The sequence below is a fragment of the Lepidochelys kempii genome, chromosome 1 (assembly GCF_965140265.1).
Source record: "Lepidochelys kempii isolate rLepKem1 chromosome 1, rLepKem1.hap2, whole genome shotgun sequence".
In the NCBI taxonomy this organism is placed as follows: Eukaryota; Metazoa; Chordata; order Testudines; family Cheloniidae; genus Lepidochelys; species Lepidochelys kempii.
Genome location: NC_133256.1, coordinates 312,810,897 through 312,825,360, shown reverse-complemented (window position 1 = coordinate 312,825,360; position 14,464 = coordinate 312,810,897). Strand labels below are relative to the sequence as shown.

The window sequence follows — 14,464 nt, the reverse complement described above, 5'->3', positions numbered from 1 at the left end:
GCAGTGTTATAATGAAAAGAAAACATCTGTAGCACATGAACCAATTCAAAACTTTTAAATATTATAGGTCACTTATCAAGGGGCTTAGACCCCAAAATATGTTCTGAATTTATATTTGGAAGGGTTGGGTCAGGGATGTCCTCTAGATTTAATCAGTAGGATATTTTAAAACATTTCACTCCATTGCTGAGAAATTAAAATAAATTATTTTAACAATAGACACTGGTTTTGAGCATCATAAAATCCACCCCCCAATATTCTGTACTCCCACTGGTGGCTTTGCAACAGTCATTAATTGGACACCAAGATTGACAGGAGGACACCAAGATTGATTTAATATAGGTCGCTATACAAATTATTGTTGAATAAAAACAGGCATGTTAATGCCAGCTCCATTCAGTGTGCACAACGAAAACCAAAATCATTTGTCCAATGGAAGTAACAAAGGCCCATATCCTGCAAGTATTTGCAAGTATTTAACTTTATGCTCCATTGATCTCAGTGGGATGATTCATGGGAGGAGAGGTAAGCAAACACATGTGTCTGCAGGATCAGGTCCGAAGATGGTACATTAAAATATTTGTATCCTTCTGGGTATTACAAACAACTTTTTCTTTTCCGTTCAGATTGAAACCTATAACGTAGAGAGTTTTAAAGGTCACAATTATAGATTTAAAGTCAAGTTCAAAAGAAAAAAAAAACCGCTAAAAATCCTCCCATTGGTAAACAGCCTGTTTTTCTGTATGGGCTGATGCCTTGACCTCCACAATATCCTCCATCAGCTTATACCCAGAACTTTTCAAATTAAAGGTAAACTCAAAAGATTAAAAAAAGATGGACATTACTAGCTTAAGTGGTTCATTTTGAAATTCGGATACAAATGGAACAGAATCTCCCAAGTTCTCACTTCTCTGCTCCACAAACTCAACAACCCTCACACAAAAAACCTCTGTGGTCTCACATCACTTCTCCACATGGATTCAACAGCAGAGGGCTGACATGAAGTCTCACATTACCAAGACTTTGTTGACTTCATAAAATCTTCTATAGCAGTGGTTCTCAAACTTTTTTTTGCGGACCACTTGAAAATTGCTGAGGGTCTCAGCAGACCACTTAATGATCTTTTCAAATGTTGTTTGCACCGTTAGCTAACTACTGTAAAGCTCTTTGGATAAAAGCACTATATTAAAAAAACCCTTAATAATAATTACTTGTTTTGTTCTACAAATAAAAGCACACAGCTCATATTTTAATATCAGTAGTCTTACCTTTCTAATGGGATGAATGTGCCCTCTCTCCCCCACCGTGGCAGCCCCCCTAGCTGGGGCTGGGAAGGAGGGCCGTCTCTCCCTGGCAGCCGCGGCCCTGGAGCTGGGGAAAGTTGCCTCTTTCACTGGCCGCTGCAGCTCTGCATATCCCAAATTCCCCGCCACCCCCTCTTCTCACCCCACTGCCCCCTCCTATCTACCCCATCTTCCCCCAAGGCTACCACTTCACCTTACATGTGCAACTTCTCCAGTGTCCAGACACCTAATTTGTGGAGCCATGCCTGCGCGGCTCCCCTAATTAGCTGGGTGGCCCTTCATTCTCTTGTGTGCAGCCGCCCAGGCGCGCACCCTAGAGGGAACTATCTGCAGGCCACCTGAATGGAGCTCACAGACCACAGTTTGAGAACTTTTGTTCTATAGTACACATTTAATAGTGTACTGTTGTTTCAAAGCCACCAAATGCACAAAGATCTAGAGTACATATATCTAGAGTACGTATCCCAGCATCCAGAGATTTATGATCTGGGGCTGTGTCTTGCAAATACTTAAATATCTACTGACATGAGTAGCTTCAACTGTGATGACATTCCAGCTAAATTCAGATGGACAACTCACATATTTGCAAGATTGTTTCCTAGATGACTGATCCTACAACCCTTACTCATGTGAGCAGTCCCACTGAAGTCAATAGGAATGCTCCAATAAGGATTACTCATGTGAGTAAGGCATTGTAGAATATTGATAGTAGTTGCTTCCAAATGTGCTGATGCACTGTTGTGGCACAGTAGTGGATGGAGTTAAGCATACCATGATGAAAGTTCAAAGAATTATTGCAAGGGTTTTTGATAAAATACATCATACCAAGACATATTTTTCTATTGTTCCGAATATGCCATCAAGTGAAATGATTACAGCTGAATACAGCCATATATATTCAACATAATGTAAGATCTTTCACTTTATTAGCTACTTGACATATTCCATCACGTTCTATAGCATTTTGTCAATAATAGACAAATACTTTTCATAAAAATTCCATATTAAATGCTTAACTACCTCAAAAGACACTTTCTAAGAAAAACATTATACAAAATAGAAAATTGGATATAATTTTAACTATGATGGCATTCCAGAATCTATAAATCATTTACATCTTGAGGGGGGGAAAAAAAGCAAATTGAAAACTGCGTACTAGCAGATTAATCCAATATGGCAGCAGTGTGCCATGCATAAAATGCAGCAGCAGCACTGTTAATGTAATTTAGCCATATGGAGTGGAAATCTATCAACTTCATGAAAAGACTTGCACAGATACAGACAGACATCATCTTCCTTTCCAAATGCAAACAGATGGACATCATACCAAAAGGACTGAAGGTAAAAAATCCATTACAATCTACATATCACACAGACTATGCTGACAGCTTGTGCCACACGCTCTCAAAGAAACTGCGGAACCACCTGATCAACATCCTCTACAGCAAACAGGGAAAGATTAAGAATGAGCTCTCAAAACTGGATACTCTCATAAAAAACCAACCTTCCACACAAACTTCCTCGTGGCTGGACTTTACAAAAACTAGACAAGCCATTTACAACACACACTTTGCTTCTCTACAAAAGAAAAAGGACACTAAACTATCTAAACTACTACATGCTACAATTGTGGAAAAGCAGCATCACTTGCCCCATAACCTCAGCCGTGCAGAACACAATGCCATCCACAGCCTCAGAAACAACTCTGACATCATAATCAAAAAGGCTGACAAAGGCTGTCGTCATCATGAATAGGTCAGAATATGAACAAGAGGCTGCTAGGCAGCTCTCCAACACCACTTTCTACAAGCCATTACCCTCTGATCTCACTGAAGGTTACCAAAAGAAACTACACCATTTGCTCAAGAAACTCCCTGAAAAAGCACAAGAACAAATCTGCACAGACACACCACTGGGGTATTCTATCTGTTACCCAAGATCCATAAACCTGGAAATCCTGGGCGCCCCATCATCTCAGGCATTGGCACCCTGACAGCAGGATTCTCTCGCTATGTAGACTCCCTCCTCAGGCCTTACGCTACCAGCACTCCCAGCTATCTTCGAGACACCACTGACTTCCTGAGGAAACTACAATCCACCGGTGATCTTCCGGAAAACACCATCCTGGCCACTATGGATGTAGAAGCCCTCTACACCAACATTCCACACAAAGATGGACTACAAGCCATCAGGAACAGTATCCCCGATAATGTCACGGCAAACCTGGTGGCTGAACTTTGTGACTTTGTCCTCACCCATAACTATTTCACATTTGGGGACAATGTATACCTTCAAATCACCGGAACTGCTATGGGTACCCGCATGATCCCACAGTATGCCAACATTTTTATGGCTGACTTAGAACAACGCTTCCTCAGCTCTCGTCCCCTAATGCCCCTACTCTACTTGCGCTACACTGATGACATCTTCATCATCTGGACCCATGGAAAAGAAGCCCTTGAGGAATTCCACCATGATTTCAACAATTTCCATTCCAACATCAACCTCAGCCTGGACCAGTCCACACAAGAGATCCACTTCCTGGACACTACGGTGCTAATAAGCGATAGTCACATAAACACCACCCTATACCGGAAACCTACTGACCGCTATTCCTACCTATATACCTCTAGCTTTCATCCAGACCACACCACACAATCCATTGTCTACAGCCAAGCTCTAAGATACAACCGCATTTGCTCCAACCCCTCAGACAGTGACAAACACTTACAAGATCTCTATCAAGCATTCTTACAACTACAGTACCCACCTGCTGAAGTGAAGAAACAGATTGACAGAGCCAGAAGAGTACCCAGAAGTCACCTACTACAGGACAGGCCCAACAAAGAAAATAACAGAACGCCACTAGCCATCACCTTCAGCCCTCAACTAAAACCTCTCCAACGCATCATCAAGGATCTACAACCTATCCTGAAGGACGACCCATCACTCTCACAGACCTTGGGAGACAGGCCAGTCCTTGCTTACAGACAGCCCCCCAAAATGAAGCAAATACTCACCAGCAACTACACACCACACAATAGAACCACTAACCTGGGACCCTATCCTTGCAACAAAGCCCGTTGCCAACTGTGTCCACATATCTATTCAGGGGACACCATCATAGGGCCTAATCACATCAGCCACACTATCAGAGGCTCGTTCACCTGCACATCTACCAATGTGATATATGCCATCATGTGCCAGCAATACCCCTCTGCCATGTACGTTGGTCAAACTGGACAGTCTCTATGTAAAAGAATAAATGGACACAAATCAGACGTCAAGAATTATAACATTCAAAAACCAGTCGGAGAACGCTTCAATCTCTTCGGTCACTCGATTACAGACCTAAAAGTTACAATTCTTCAACAAAAAAACTTCAAAAACAGACTCCAAGGAGAGACTGATGAATTGGAAGTAATTTGCAAACTGGATACAATTAACTTAGGCTTGAATAGAGACTGGGAGTGGATGGGTCATTACACAAAGTAAAACTATTTCCCCTTGTTTATTCCCCCGACCCACCCTCCACTGTTCCTCAGTTCTTGTCAACTGCTGGAAATGGCCCACCTTGATTATCACTACAAAAGGTTCCCCCCCCCACCCCCGCTCTCCTGCTGGTAATAGCTCACCTTAAGTGATCACTCTCATTACAGTGTGTATGGTAACACCCATTGTTCCATGTTCTGTGTGTATATAAATCTCCTCACTGTATTTTCCACTGAGTGCATCCGATGAAGTGAGCTGTAGCTCACGAAAGCTTATGCTCAAATAAATTTGTTAGTCTCTAAGGTGCCACAAGTCCTCCTTTTCTTTTTACTGTTAATGTTGACATGCAGTGCTGATAGATTGCCTATTATATACTGCCTACTCTAGATGTCATTGGCTAGGTGCTATTAAAATCTAAGATAGATAAGACAAATATTAGTAATATTCACCTCTGTCCTGTTCCAACATCATCTTATTTTGGAAACCAGCACTGCAACTCTATTTAAGTTTTATAACTATTGTATTTATAGTAGAACCAGGAAAGGACTACCCACTATATCTTTCCCATTAATGTCTTTTGGAACTTGTTCTTAAATAACTGCAGCTATGGTACTTTGAGCCCCCTTACTTCATAGCCTATTCCACTGACTAACTGCTGTTACCAGGAGAAGTTGATTCAAATTCAGGAAGGCCCCTCAGGATACTCATTGTCACTTAAGCTCTGTGGCAGGGTTGTCCAAAGAAGAGGGAGTTGTTGGGGCACAGTGGTGGTGGGTCCAGTGCATGTTTCTGCAGAGGAACCATTGAGGTGGCTTGGAGTAGGGGGCCTCTGGATCCATACAGTGGCTGGGAAACCTCAGAGGGGCTGTGTTGCAGGTCCAGCTACTCCTGGCTGGGCAGAGTGGTTGATTTCCATCCCCCCCTATCCCCACTAATTCCCAGCACAGATACCACTTACTCAGGCTCTGTTCTGGGAGGACTTGTGATGAATTCTTCTTTAATATCTAGCCTAAACTTTTCCTCCCATAGCTCCAAGTCATTGCTCCTTGATTTCCCTTCTGAGACCTTAAATTACTCCTTTTCTTCGTATATAGTTATTCTTAAGCCTTTTATGGATTGAGATCACATCCCCAGAGTCTGCTCTCTTCTAGAGTCTTTAATTATCAAGTAGCACATGGAAGAGTTCAAGATTACTATCCCAAAGGGCATATACAGCACAAAGACAGCAGCTGAAAAACACTAGCCAAGTGAAGGACAGATTACGCTGAGAAACTGGGGGAAAAAATCACCCAGCTATGATGGACACTTGGTAATTGCATGAGTCCATCATCTCCTAAGTGTTCAGTCAGAGTGCTTTGTGAATGTTCCAAATGTACTGAAAAGGCCTACGTGATGTACAAACATTAACTGAACAGCACTTTGAACATATAAAATGCTAGCTGCTAATAGCAGAACACAATTACTTTAGGGGTGCAGTGAGTGAAATGAATTGACCATAAATTATAAAAGGAGGCTTAAGGCTAAAATGCCTGAGGGACAGACACTAGTGGGTTTGTAAGTCTAAAGTAGTCTGATTCATCTAGACAGGGAACCAAGGTATTTCACAGATTAGTTTTAAAACTGAACTCAGACAGTGTTGGTGCTGTGTCCTAAGTGCCAATGCCATCATTTTAAATGACAAGGATTGGCTATTCCAAGCCATTAACCTCCCTTGCCCCCACTCTCCCTCCTGCACAAGCTCTTGCTCTTTTCAAGCAATCTGCTCCTCCCAAATTAAAAGCATGGTCTGATGTCCCACATCCTCAAATGTTTTGCCAGTTACCCCACCCTCCCTCTCTTTCCAACATGTCTCAATCTCCTCCCTTCCTTCCCCTCTAAACCCATGGAACATGCCATTTGTAGCCATTATGTTGATCCTCCATCTTGGGCCCCTTCCAGTCTGGCTTCAACCCCTTCGCTCTATCAACCTTCCGCTCACCCAAGTCTCTACAATTTCTTCCTGGCTACATTTAAGGCCCTGGCCTCCACCTGTTGTCCTTACCTTTCTGCCACTTAGGTACAGTTGATCATGCTCTCCTTGAAACCTTTGCCACTGTCCTTTCCTGGTTCTCCTATTACCTCTCTAATCACTCTTCAACATCTCCAATTCAAGCTTTTCCTTTTAGGTAAAATTTTCAAGAAGCGCCTAAATGACATTTTCAAAAGTGACTTAGGGCTTGTTTACACTTGAAACACTACAGTGCTGCCAGTGCACATTGAAGCTGCGCCACTGTGGTGCTTCAGTGTAGACACACACTATGGCAAAGGGGAGGGTTCTCCCATTAGTGCAGATAATCCACCTCCCCAAAAGGCAGTAACTAGGTCGACGTAATGCTGTCTATCCTGGGGGGTAGGTCATCTTAACTACATCAATTAGTGGTGTAGATTTTTCACATTCCTGAGCGACACAGCTAGGTCAACTTAACTTTTGAGAGTAGCCCTGACCGTAGGCCAGTGGTTCCCATACTTGTTCCGCTGCTTGTGCAGGGAAAGCCCCTGGCGGGCTGGGCTGGTTTGTTTACCTGCCGCGTCCACAGGTTCAGCCGATCGCGGCTCCCAGTGGCCGTGGTTCGCTGCTCCAGGCCAATGGGAGCTGCTGGAAGCGGCGGCAAGTATGTCCCTCGGCCCGCGCCACTTCCAGCAGCTCCCACTGGCCTGGAGCAGCGAACTGCAGCCACTGGGAGCCATGATCAGCCGAACCTGTGGACTGTAAACAAACCGGCTCGGCCCAGCAGGGGCTTTCCCTGCACAAGCGGCGGAACAAGTTTGGGAACCACTGCCATAGGCATTTAGGAGCCTAAATCTCATTGAAAATCAGTAGGACTAAGGCTCTTAAATTTCTTAGGCATTTTTGAAAATGTTATTCTAAAGGCTCGTCTACACTTACATTTTATAGTGCTCTAACTTGCTGGCTCAGAGGTGTGAAAAGTCACCCCTCTGAGCGCAGCAACTTTGAGCGTTTTAAAGTGCTAGTGTGGACAGGCTCCGAGCGCTGGGAGAGCTATTCTCCTCGTGGAGGTGGATTACCAGGATTACCATCGTGCATGATCACACACACATGTCAAAGCGCTGCCGTGGGAGCACTCACGCGGCAACACTTTGAAGTTTCTAGTGTAGACATATCCTTAATCTTCATGGCTCTTCACAATTCTACCTCTCCCTATTCACTTATCTCTTATCACTTCCCCCATCCCGTATGTCCACCAATAATGCCAGCCTTGACTGCTGCTCCTCTCAAAACCATTTTACTCTCTTCCAAATCAACCCTAAATTGATCCTCAAAGCTACTCATATATCCCTCCACTCCAACAAGCCTTCCATTGCTGGAGACAGGCATATTCACAGTATAGGTTACTATGTATATATGTGTATATTTATTGATTTGTTTGTATTAGGAGGTAGTGCCCCAAATGTGCTAGGCTTTGTATAGACACACAGAAAAATCCTAACCTTTGCAGTTTACAATCTTCAGGATAGCCACAGACAGCGGAGCAGCCACAAAGGAAGGAAAGACAAGTGTTACAAATGTATGATCATGCAGACAATAGAAGTGGTAGTCACTTTTTGATGGCTCCTCTCTGATGGCACACACACACACACACACACACCCCCCATCATCAGATTTTGTATGCTGACCCACTGATGGCTTTGCTCTTTATCAGGACTTTTAGTAATACATGGCTAAAAATCTCCGATACAGCTAAATTACTGATGATATTGTGCAAGGGCATATCTACCTTGGCAGATTATGGGCATAGTGGAGGAAGGGGGGCAGTGGATCAGGCAGTGTGCATGGTGGCGTGTACGCATTTTGTTGTGCAAGCTGCAGACTTGAGGGGATATGCCAGTGACTAAACTCACATTTTCATGCTTCATGTGTTTCAGGAGGCGCAGTTCCCGGTAGGCTCGTTTGGCAAAGAGTTCGGACTGAAATGGGCGGTACAGTTTCTTGATAGCCACTTTGGTGCCATTTCTTCCATCGATAGCTGAGCTTTAAGAGAACAAGAATAGAGTTTGTGAGTGATGATTGGAGTGATGCTGCAAGTCCTGCCACCAAAGATGCACTGAACAATAGGTTAGAGGACTGCTGGTGTGTGGCTGTTCTCTGCCATGTGACAGAGGCAAAGTCACATAACCGCTCTGTGTCTTTGTTTATCCTACTGTAAAGTGGGGATAATAACTCCCTAAGTACCTCACAAGGATATTGAGACTCTAGCAGGCTCCCAGACCCTTTGACGATAAGAAGCTAGAATTAGAAAACTGTAAATGGGAACATTTAGGCAGGAAAAAAAGAGATGTCTTAATTCCACTATATTTTATTGGACTAAGAAAGGATTTTTGGTAAAGGTAGAAAGAGGGGAAATTAAGAATTGGCTACAAAATAAACCATTTCCCTTAGCCAAGTCAGATGAGCCACAGCAGAAGTCTATAAAGTAATGGATGGCACAGAGGTCAATCAGCTCTCATATTCTAATAAACAGTGGAACATTTTTATGAAGTAGAAATGCAAAAGGATCATAGCGAAATGCAGTTTTACAGGACCCTGTAACTGTGGAACTAACTGCCACAGGACACCACAGAGGGCAAGACTTTAGGGTGGTTGGGAAAGCGCTTGAGCAGTTCTATGGATGGGAACATGGAAACATGCAAATTTACCATAGGCAGGACAAGAAAAACAGAAGGGACAGAAACCCTCATGCTTCAGGGCAGAAGCTTGCTTCCTCTGGCCCTTGAGGAAGAGATTTCCCCTAGGGGCAGGTTATTGCAGAACTGTCTGCTCTGGGTTTTCCTTGCAACTTCGCAGCAGAAAGCCCCTGGGGGCTAGGGGGACCAGACAGCAAGTGTGAAAAAAGGGGACAGGGGATGGGGGGGAAGGGGAGGTAAGAGGAACCTATATAAGAAAAAGACCCCAAAATCCGGACTGTCATTATAAAATCAGGACAGCTGGTCACCCTACCCCAGGCTAGCTGGGCAAATGGGCGTGGAGTCCCCGCAAAGCAGGAAACGGGGCGGGACAAAGCGGGGCTGGGCAGAGCCAGCACCTTCCCCCCGCACAGGAGCGGGCCGGGGCGGTGCGATATCACAAACTGCTGCCCATCAGAATTGGCTGCAATGACACCGCCACCGAGGGGAGCGGGGGCCGAGCCGGGGCAGCCCGAACAAAAAGTTGGAAGGAATTAAAGCGAAAGTGGCCGCGGAACTGGCGCGCTGTCCCCGCGAGCCAGGGAACCGAGCCGCCTCCCCCAGGAGCTGCCTGCGGCGCCAGGGCGGGCAAAGTCCCTGGCTGTGCGGGGGCCGCTAGCCCGGCTCCCGCGGCTGGGGCGCGCAGGCAGTGGGCAGCCCCCTCCTAGCCGGGGCGCGCAGGCACCCCCCTCTCCCCCCAGCCCCCTCCTAGCCGGGGGGCGCAGGCACCCCCCTCTCCCCCCAGCCCCCTCCTAGCCGGGGGGCGCAGGCACCCCCCTCTCCCCCCAGCCCCCTCCTAGCCGGGGCGCGCAGGCACCCCCCTCTCCCCCCAGCCCCCTCCTAGCCGGGGCGCGCAGGCACCCCCCTCTCCCCCCAGCCCCCTCCTAGCCGGGGGGCGCAGGCACCCCCCTCTCCCCCCAGCCCCCTCCTAGCCGGGGCGCGCAGGCACCCCCCCCTCTCCCCCCAGCCCCCTCCTAGCCGGGGCGCGCAGGCACCCCCCCCCTCCCCCCCAGCCCCCTCCTAGCCGGGGCGCGCAGGCACCCCCCCCCTCCCCCCAGCCCCCTCCTAGCCGGGGCGCGCAGGCACCCCCCCTCCCCCCACCTAGCCGGGGCGCGCAGGCACCCCCCCTCCCCCAGCCCCCTCCTAGCCGGGGCGCGCAGGCACCCCCCCTCCCACCAGCCCCCTCCTAGCCGGGGCGCGCAGGCACCCCCCCCTCCCCCAGCCCCCTCCTAGCCGGGGCGCGCAGGCACCCCCCCCTCTCCCCCCAGCCCCCTCCTAGCCGGGGCGCGCAGGCACCCCCCCCTCCCCCCAGCCCCCCTCCTAGCCGGGGCGCGCAGGCACCCCCCCCTCCCCCCAGCCCCCTCCTAGCCGGGGCGCGCAGGCACCCCCCCTCCCCCCACCTAGCCGGGGCGCGCAGGCACCCCCCCTCCCCCAGCCCCCTCCTAGCCGGGGCGCGCAGGCACCCCCCCTCCCACCAGCCCCCTCCTAGCCGGGGCGCGCAGGCACCCCCCCCTCCCCCAGCCCCCTCCTAGCCGGGGCGCGCAGGCACCCCCCCCCTCCCCCAGCCCCCTCCTAGCCGGGGCGCGCAGGCACCCCCCCCTCCCCCAGCCCCCTCCTAGCCGGGGCGCGCTGCGGGGACCAGGGGGCCCCGCCCGGCCAGGGGGTGTCCTGGGGAGAGGAGACCCACCCCCTGCCTCACTCACCAGACAGCGCCGTAGGCTCCAGAGCCCACCGGCTGCAGGTCCCGGTAGCGCTCCCGCACCTCCCATAAGGTTTTGGTGATTTCCTGCCGGTAAAAGCCTTTCTTGGCGGAGGACATGGTGACCCAGCCCCCTGTCGGCGCCTTCCAACAAAGAGCCCTGAGGAGCAGAGAGAAGGGAGCTGCGGCGGCTGCGAGGGGCTGGGCTTGGAAGCGCTCCCGAGGTGTATGTGTGTGTGTGGGGGGGGTGTCCCTCTCTTAACGGAGATTGAATGTGGCTCCTGCTTTCTCTTTCCCCTCCGCCCCAAGCATGCCCTCTCAGAGGAGGAGGTCCTGCTGGAGTCACCGTGAATGAACCCCCCTCCCCGCATCTGGGGGCTGCCTGCTTTGTGACAGATAAATAACTCTCCTGTGTGTGGTTGCTGCCTGGTGGCAAGGCTGGGCCCAGGGGCTAGGGAGGAGCTGCTCGGCTTTCTCAAACCAACTAAAAACTGGCCTTTTTGTTTCAGATCACGTGGTGAGATATCTCTGCACACTCCCCTCCCCTTCCAAAAAGCCACTTCTAGCCTGTTTCAGTGAAAGCTGCTGTATTTGAAGGCAACCTTCCAGCTATGTGAGATTCCCTCTCTGAAAAGTTCTTATAAAAAAACCAGTGTGTGTGAGTGTCGGGGGGGAAGGGGGGGAATATCTGAATCGCACACTCTTATTTAAATAGAGTGTGCTGGAACATGCAAGCAACAAGACAAGGAAGAAGGCAAGGTTTGCACTCTGCATTACAGAGAAGGTTCCTACCAAGAGCCGTTTGTAAGGCACCAACCAATCCTGCAAACTGGTACCTACCGGCTAATCCATTTAGTTGCCTGTATGGAGCCCATGGGTTTGTCCCCAGGAGCAGTTTGATCCTAGATAAACATTGCACAGACCTAAGTAGAGGAGAATAACCAAAAGCAAGGTGGGTTTGCAGTAAAATTTGGTATATATTTTAGTTGTATAACTTTTGTAACTTCCGTAAGTTGGCCAATGACAATTGCTAACAAAAAGAGACTCGAAGCTGCCCACCGCCAACTTCTGCCAGTTCTTGCTTGACTTTTCTCGCTTTCTCTCTCCTCCCACAGGTAACCAATTCAATGCTTTCTACTTAGCATGTCTCCCATCTTCCACACAGTGTCACGTCTCAACCACCTGTGTCTTCTTTCTTTGCTAATATTTTCTAGCATGTCCTGCTCTGTCAGCTCCCTTACTCTCTCATTTGTTATTTTGTCTTCCCATGAAATGTGTCGTGTCTTCCTTAGCCATCTATGGAGGGCAGCTTCCAGTCTCTTTTTGATAGCAATTGTCATTGGCCAAGTCTCTGCTCCATACAGTAGCATGCTCAGTATAATTGTATGGTATAATCTGACCCTTAGTTTGGTATAAAGATCATTGTCAGGCCAGATGTTGTTCATCCTTCCAAAAGTGGTCTTTGCTTTTCCTAATCTCATATGAATATCTTTATCACAACCACCTTCAAATGTCATCATGCTCCCCAGATAGCGGAACTCTTCTACCTGTTCAATTTATTTTCCATCAGTGTACATCTTTGTATCGGTTGTCCAGTTTCCTACGTTCATCATCTTGGTTTTGTATGCATTTACTTTCAATCCAATTTTTGCTGCTTCCTGTTTTACCTCTGATGTAAGGGTAATCCTTCAGTTCCATGTCATATTTAGTAAAGCAATGTTGTCGGCAAAGTCAAGGTCATGTAAACTCATCTCTGCTAACCCATTTTACGCTGTCCATGATGCCTTTTGTTGCTCGCTTCATCACCCAGTTTATTGCTAATGCCAAGAAGTTTGGTGATAACATGCACCCTTGTCTGACTCCACTCACAATATCAAACCACTCACTTAGGCCTGTATCTCATCTTAATTTATATCTCCTTCCATCATATTATGTTGATAAGCTTGTCTGGTATCCCATAACTTCTAGCAATATTCCACAGGGTCTCTCTGTGGACACTGCTTTCTTTAAAATAGATAGAATTAATTAAGAAGGGGTGTTACCAACCAGTAGCTTTTTCGATGATCTGTCAAAGAGTGAATATCTGTTCATAGTATGACCTACCTGGAGAGAACCCAGACTTTTCTTGTAATCTTTCATCCACTGCCACCTTCATTCTATTCAGCATAAAAGTAGCCAGTTCTTTGCCTGGGATTGATAGCCATACAATATCTCTCCAGCTTGTGCACTTAGATAAGTCTTTTTTGGCAATGCCACAATGGTACCATCTTTCCAGTCTTGTGGCACTTGTTACTTTACCCATATTTTGTAACAGAGTTTTGTTAGCTGCTCAGTCAGAATTTTGCCTCCAGCCTTTATTACCTCTGCTTGAATCCTGTCAACCGCAGGATCTTTCCCCTGTTTAAGTCCTTTGATGGTTGCTTTAATTTCATTGGATGTTATTGGTCTCTTCTATTTCTAACTTATCATTGGCATTTCTCTCCAAGCTGTGTGTGATCATCAGGTCTGGACAGTTTACTATAGAATGGAAGTGTTCGTTCCATTGGCTGGCTTGTTCTTCACGCATTTTCAGCACATGTCCATGAGAGTCCCCGCTGGGCACTACCTGTTACAGTCTGGTTCTTCCTTAAATGTCTTTCGCTATTCATAGAATCATAGAATATCAGGGTTGGAAGGGACCTCAGGAGGTCATCTAGTCCAACCCCCTGCTCAAAGCAGGACCAATCCCCAATTAAATCATCCCAGCCAGGGCTTTGTCAAGCCTGACCTTAAAAACTTCTAAGGAAGGAGATTCTACCACCTCCCTAGGTAACGTATTCCAGTGTTTCACCACCCTCCTAGTGAAAAAGTTTTTCCTAATATCCAAGCTAAACCTCCCCCACTGCAACTTGAGACCATTACTCCTTGTCCTGTCCTCTTCTACCACTGAGAATAGTCTAGAACCATCCTCTCTGGAACCACCTCTCAGGTAGTTGAAAGCAGCTATCAAATCCCCCCTCATTCTTCTCTTCTGCAGACTAAACAATCCCAGTTCCCTCAGCCTCTCCTCATAAGTCATGTGTTCCAGACCCCTAATCATTTTTGCTGCCCTTCGCTGGACTCTCTCCAATTTATCCACATCCTTCTTGTAGTGTGGGGCCCAAAACTGGACACAGTACTCCAGATGAGCTCACCAATGTCAAATAGAGGGGAACGATCACGTCCCTCGATCTGCTCGCTATGCCCCTATATATACATCCCAAAATGT

At 47.6% G+C, this 14,464-nt stretch overlaps 1 protein-coding gene across 1 annotated transcript in view; it reads right to left on the bottom strand.

The window, feature by feature from the left end:
- The window catches only part of MAPK12 (mitogen-activated protein kinase 12), an 81,278-nt gene extending 69,675 nt beyond the window's left edge, over nucleotides 1-11,603 (bottom strand). The window contains exons 1-2 of the mRNA XM_073328274.1: nucleotides 11,222-11,603; nucleotides 8,697-8,826 (exon numbers count right to left, since the gene is read on the bottom strand). Of these exons, the coding sequence (XP_073184375.1) occupies nucleotides 8,697-8,826; nucleotides 11,222-11,337 (246 nt within the window). The 5' untranslated portion in view covers nucleotides 11,338-11,603. The remainder of the gene's footprint in view (nucleotides 1-8,696; nucleotides 8,827-11,221) is intronic.
- Nucleotides 11,604-14,464: the final 2,861 nt, after the last annotated feature.